The sequence below is a fragment of the Oryzias melastigma genome, linkage group LG21, assembly GCF_002922805.2.
Source record: "Oryzias melastigma strain HK-1 linkage group LG21, ASM292280v2, whole genome shotgun sequence".
Classification (NCBI taxonomy): domain Eukaryota; kingdom Metazoa; phylum Chordata; class Actinopteri; order Beloniformes; family Adrianichthyidae; genus Oryzias; species Oryzias melastigma.
In genome coordinates this window covers 27,865,273-27,871,631 of record NC_050532.1, presented here as the reverse complement: position 1 = coordinate 27,871,631, position 6,359 = coordinate 27,865,273, and the positions used below count along the sequence as shown (strand labels likewise).

At 45.2% G+C, this 6,359-nt stretch overlaps 1 protein-coding gene and 1 long non-coding RNA gene across 4 annotated transcripts in view; one reads left to right on the top strand and one right to left on the bottom strand.

Annotated features, from left to right (window-relative positions):
- LOC112155447 (neuropilin-2) overlaps window positions 1-6,359 on the bottom strand; it is an 84,301-nt gene that overhangs the window by 4,847 nt on the left and 73,095 nt on the right. The window contains exon 17 of one of the 3 annotated variants that reach the window (XM_036209609.1): window positions 1,387-4,291. The exons of the other annotated variants lie outside the window; for them this stretch is intronic. Within the exon in view, the coding sequence (XP_036065502.1) occupies window positions 3,924-4,291 (368 nt within the window). The 3' untranslated portion in view covers window positions 1,387-3,923. Of the gene's footprint in view, window positions 1-1,386; window positions 4,292-6,359 lie in introns of those variants that run through there. 3 annotated transcript variants of the gene reach the window in all.
- Window positions 1-6,359, top strand: part of LOC118597912 — a 38,642-nt gene that overhangs the window by 23,645 nt on the left and 8,638 nt on the right. The window lies entirely within an intron of this gene.

The window sequence follows — 6,359 nt, the reverse complement described above, 5'->3', positions numbered from 1 at the left end:
CTTGTTGATTGAGGCTGAACGATGGCGGAGGACGGCGAGCGGCGGGAGTCCGGCTCGTTCTCTAATGCGTGTTTGAGTGTCTGACGCTCTGCAGAGAGCCTCCTTTCATGTGCTTTTGTCTGGGAGAACCTGCCCTCCACCTTCAGTCCTCCCCTTCCCTCGTTCCGGTCCTCGGCGCTCCTCAGAATTAAAGAGAAAACATCTATCTTTAGAAAGCCCGGACGGCGAGCCGCGTCTTTCATCTGCCTCCATCTCTGCGCTCATTCTTTGGAGAAAAAGGAGCTCGCTTAATGGGCCCTTCTCCTCGGAGAGACGTCCATTTCTGCCTCTCAGTCTGAGTTTTTTCTCTTTTGTTTTCACTCAGAGGATTTAAAGCCGAGGAGTGGAGACGGCGTTTTCATTTAGGAGGGAAAGGCTGGGGGAATTGGACATGAACAAAATGAAGCAAAGTGATGTGGAGCAGAAGATGGAGAGATGCTGGGAAGTCCACGGCGGACACGGCGCTGCAGTTTGATCAATTTGTTCCTGCATCACCTGAACAACAAAAACAGCTGCTGAGGAGAAGAACATCTTCCTAAAAAACCTTCAAACTCAAGGAGGGACATCAAAAAAACAAAAATATCTAACATTAATTGAAAAGTAAACACAACTAGAAAAGTTGCATTACCTGCTATAATAGTGTGAATGCTTTTCCTAAAAATGGTGACGCAGTTTACTTGAATTACTGAAGCGAATTAATTACCTGAAAATGCAAAAGCTATTTTCAAAATGTTCAATTTGCTAAAAGACTGGAAATTTTGTTAAAGAGCTTTGAAAGAGCGCTGAAGGTGACTTAAATTTCAGAAAAACTTGTGGTAAAATTCTTTAAAAATACAAATACACGCAATTTTGCAAAAAAACTTAGTGTATTCCTTAAATATTAGCTAAACTCCAAAATCGAGTGAAAAATCTTAGTAAATTACAAATTAGCTTAAAAAAGCTAGCTTATTGCTTAAATACCAGCTAAACTCCAAAATAGTCAAAAATTCGTAAACTAAATGAGTCAAAAACGTTACCATGTTACTATAATAGAAGCTAAACTCTAAATTTGTCTTAAAAACCCCAGTAGATAACAAATTTGCCAAAAATCGTTAGCATGCTGCTAAAATAGTAACTAAACTCCAAATAGTCTGAAAAACCTGAGAAGGTGCAAAATTAGCTGATAAAAAAAGTTAGCTCGTCGCTTAAATAGGAGCTAAACTGCAAAACAGCCAAAAATTCCTCAGTAAACCAAATTAGTCAAAAACATTAGCCTGTTGCTAAAATAGAAGCTAAACTCGAATTTAGCCTAAAAAACCTCAGTAGATGCCAAGTTACCCAAATGAGCTAGCTTAATGCTAATATAACAGCTCAATACCAAATTTTTAGAAAATCCCTCGAAAAGATGAAGCCATAACCTGTGAATATATTTAAAAGTTTGTTGTTAATCTACTTAAAACTTTGAAATCTGAAGACTTTCTCAATCATGTCCTATGGGGCATATTTTCCTCAATATTTCAAAAACTATAAAGTTCATAAATACCAAAAGTACAAGCACTAATGTCCTGACGAACTGAACATTGTAATACAGAGATTGGTGAAATCTCTGAAAGTGTTTGAGTTTTTATGTGCTGAAAAATGTACAGAAAGGAGCAGCAGAATCACTATAACGTGAATGCAGCAAAACAATCACTGTAATTGTGTGATTGTTTTGCAGCATTCACACTATAGTGATTGTCCTGCTCCTTTGTATTTTCTTCTGTATGTTTTTTGACTCGTAACAACTAAATCACACTTTATGAAAGTTCTGTGATCTTGGTATCAAAAGGTTCAGCTCGTTCAGAACAGTCATGCTTACATTATTGGTGTTCACACGTTTCACCTTTTTTTATGCAATTTTTGCAATTTTTTATAGCTTTTTTTTTGCAAATTTGGTTTTAAGCTAATATATTAGCAACTTGTTAGCTTTTTTGGATAATTTGGCATCTACTGTAGTGGTTTGGGCTAATTTTGGGTCGAGCTAATATTTTAGGAACATGCTAGCTTTGTGGTTTGACATCTATGGAGATGTCTTTGGGCTAACTTGGAGTCAAGGTAATATTTTAGCAAAGTCTAGCGTGTTAGCATTTTTGGGCGGAGTCCTGGGTTATGCTTAAATGTTGGGGTATTATGCAACTTATTTTATCACTTTCAGTAAATTGTTTTAGCAATTTCTTAAATTGCCAAAGCATCTTTAGCGGCCACATTCAACAGAAAGCATCCGCACTAGCATCATTGCAGGTGATGCAATTTTTCTAGTTTTCTTTACATTTTAAAGTTAAATCACAATTTTCAACCTTCAGAGTCGATGTTCCACTCAAACACACAAGCAGGATTTGACAAAAAATCATAAAAAAGAGAAAATAGGATATGACTGTTATGAACATGAAGGTTCAGAGCGGGAACGGAGATGGAAGCTGGACGTGGAGCCGGAGAAAACAGACGAGAAACCATCTGCTGCGGAGAAGATCTTTGAGGACAGAAAACCACCAAGTGAACTTCCTGCAGCTGGTTCCACTGACGTCTGCAGGACGCAGACGCTCAGTTCAGAGAAGAAAACCAAATCTGTTCCTGGAAAACAGCTGGAAACAGGACAGCTGCAATCGGTTCAGGTGAGACCCGATCAGGTGAGACTCGTTCAGGTGAGACTCGATCAGGTGAGACTCGTTCAGGTGAGACTCGATCAGGTGAGACTCGTTCAGGTGACACTCGTTCAGATGAGACCCGATCAGGTGACACTCGTTCAGGTGACACTCGTTCAGGTGAGACTCGATCAGGTGAGACTCGTTCAGGTGACACTCGTTCAGGTGAGACCCGATCAGGTCAGACTCGATCAGGTGAGACTCGTTCAGGTGACACTCGTTCAGGTGAGACCCGATCAGGTGAGACTCGATCAGGTGAGACCCGATCAGGTGAGACCCGATCAGGTGAGACTCGTTCAGGTGAGACTCGATCAGCTGACACTCGTTCAGGTGAGACTCGATCAGGTGAGACTCGATCAGGTGAGACTCGTTCAGGTGAGACTCGATCAGGTGAGACTCGATCAGGTGAGACTTGTTCAGGTGAGACTCGATCAGGTGAGACCCGATCAGGTGTGAGGTCAGATGAAGGAGTCAGCATCTCCGCCTCCTCCCAGCTTTCATCTCCGTTCCCGTCAGACGACCACCCTCATCAGATCGCCGTTTCTGTCAGTGACCACGGCGTGTGGTGGACTGTGAGGCGTCCTCTCTTTTGTCCCGTTACCACGGTAACCAGTTCTCTCCAGAAAACCGCCTTCACAGGTTTCAGGTTTCCATCAGGAGACAGTTCAGGTGTTCTGTCACAGCAGGTTTGGTCTCAGTTCTCCGATGAAAGTAAATCTGTAAACGTTCGGCCATCATTAAAAACTCCGTGAAAGCTCTTTGACTCTTGAGCTTTCACGGAGAACTCAGTAGAACTTCGGGATCGTGGATCCGGTTTCAGCAGCACAACGTCGACAGGCAGAGAGCATCCAGGCAGCAAACGGTAAAAACATTCTGGTGTTGCTCAGAGGCACTACATCAACCAGCGGGAAGGGGGCGGGGCCATACTTCAATAGAAAAGTCACATCCACAATGAATTTCGTGCAGTTCCAGCAGGACAGCTGATGCGGCTTCAGCCTCAAACTTCACTCCGCCGCCCGGGAAGCAGGAGGCACTCCATCAGCTGCACAGAACCAGCAGAACCTGCAGATCCGCTCTGGCGTTCAGCTCGGATCGTGCTTCCGTCCGGCTCTACGGATGTTTCCCTTCAGCGGCGGCGACTTCACCGTGCAGAGATGAGCTAAAGCTGCTCCCTAGTCTGAGGGAATCTCTGTGGGCCAGAACCGGTCCTTCAGTCGGTTCTGCTCAGCAGTGGGGGTCGAAGCTGTCTCCTTTCTCCAGAGTGATGCTGAGCATTGGTTCTGTGTGCGGGCCCGGCCCGGAGTAAAGCTGGTGTTGGGTCATGTTCCAGTGGAGGTTCTGGTTCTGGAAGGTCGTCTCCTGACCCCGCCGGCACGGCTGCTGGCTGCTGCGGTACGTCACCGAATGATGATGGCCGCCGCCGCTCTTCTGGCTGGCCCAGTGGTAGCGATGGCAGCACAGAATCAGCGCCACGGTTACAGTCGCCAGCAGCAAGAGGGCGCCGCCTCCCGCCAGCACATAGTACCAGTAGGCGGGGAGCGGCTGCATCAACACTGAGTCAACGGTGGGCTCCATCCCAGATATGGCACCCCCTGCAGGGCGGGAGGACACATTACTGGCAGGTTCGGACCGGGCAGGGAGCAAAGCAGGCATGCAGAGTGCAGAAGCTGCTCGCTAGCGCCCCCGTCTGTCCAAGCTGTGCATTTCTCTACATCAGCAGACGAGTTTTCATCCAGAAGAAGCTTCTGTGAGCTGAAGACGTGTCAGTGAAACTATCCTGGTGACCACACTGTTTATTCTTCTTAGGGAAGAAAAATTCATCGAATTGAGGAATATGAACTCCTGACAAAAGTACAGAAAGTTCTGGTTCTTCTGTTGGTGAAGACGATATTTGATGTTTCTGTTTGTAGCTGCAGAACTTCATAAATTAAACGTCCACGATGGCGTCAGGACAACAGCGTTCAAACGCTACAGCTGCTCTTCGCTCAGGTGAACAACCTCAACCTGACGTCCTTACAGGTGGATACGGGCAGGTGAGCCGCATGGAATATCAGCATCACAGACGCTCAGTGAACCCGGAGAGAGAAAAGGTTCATTTGTATCTATGGGTATGCTGCGGGCCACAGGTCGTAGAGAACACTTCTACAAACCCAGCCAGAACCGCAAACTCACACTTCATTGTTAGAAGAAAAACTATTAATTTAAACTCGTGTGGCCATTCTTTTATAAAATGTATCTTAAATTTATTTTCAGAATAAAACACATCCTGCTGCAGCATTATGGAATCAAACTTTAAGAACTCTGAACAGACAAACTTTTTGACTCGTGGGCCAAAAAAGGTTCTAAACTTTAACAGGAGGGCCGGACCAGGAGCAGATGTGTGGGATATTTGGGTAATTCAGTGTGACGTGGTTAAAAAAATCACTTTAGTTTAAAACTCTAAACATAGATGACAGAAGTTTACTAAAAAACCTGATATTTAGATTTATATAATAATCAGTTTTCTTCAAAACCAAAGAGTCACATGCAGCTCCGGAGCTTCAGGTAGCAGATCGCTGGACTAGACTGTGGCATAAGGACACTGTAGGATTACCTGTAGGATCACCTGTAGGATCACCTGTAGGATCACCTGTAGGATCACCCGTAGGATCACCCGTAGGATCACCCGTAGGATCACCTGTAGGATCACCTGTAGGATCCCCTGTAGGATCACCTGTAGGATCACCTGTAGGATCACCTGTAGGATCACCTGTTCGGCATAAATACGCAGAACTTCCAGTATCCTTCTGAATACTTCACGATATACTTATGACCACCACAACGGTACGTTCCATTTCAATGATCTCCCTTAAGCTGGTCCTATGAGCCTCAAAGGAACTGCAGACACGCCGGTCAAGACTCCTCCTCTATGAGCCTCTGAACCGGACAACCCTTAACCCACAGAACCCGTCCAGGTTCTTTATGTGACTGAGAGATAAAACGTGTTTTCTGAGAGGATCTGGGATGTTTCAACGCTGAGAAATAATAGAATATTCCTGTTGACATGATGTTGGCGTGTAGAAAACGTGTTTGTTGAGAAATGAAAGCTTGAAAAGTCACAGCTTCAGTTTCAGTTTCAGCTTCAGTTTTAGCTTCAGTTTCAGCTTCAGCTTCAGTGCTCTGCTGCCGTCATCATCACAGACTCACAAACGTGTTTTTGTCTTTATATCGATGCAAACGGCTCAAGCGTCAGGCTGCACATCCACAACAGAAGGTCCATGCCATGCGCCACATCACCCTTTTCTTTGGGGGGGGTCACGCTGAGTGAGGGAAACTAGCAGGTTGGAGGGAGGATGAAGGAGGAGGAATGAATGGAGGGAAATTGTAGGGAGGGGGGGTTAATCCTGGCATGATATCGTTAATCCTCCATTAAAGGGTTCGTCTGAAACTCCAATACTGTGTCAAGTCGCTGTGCATGAATCCCACTGAGGGAGGAAGAGGAGGAGAGAATGAGGAAGAGGAGGAGGAAGACGAGGGGAGAATGAGGAAGAGGAGGAGGAGGAGCTGAAATGAAAACTGCAGAGTAAGAAGGGAAGCAGTCCTTCATTTATTCCTTCTGAGAGTTCAGACGAGCTCCTTAAAGAGTTTGAAATTGGCTTTGATTGTGAAGCACCCCCCCCC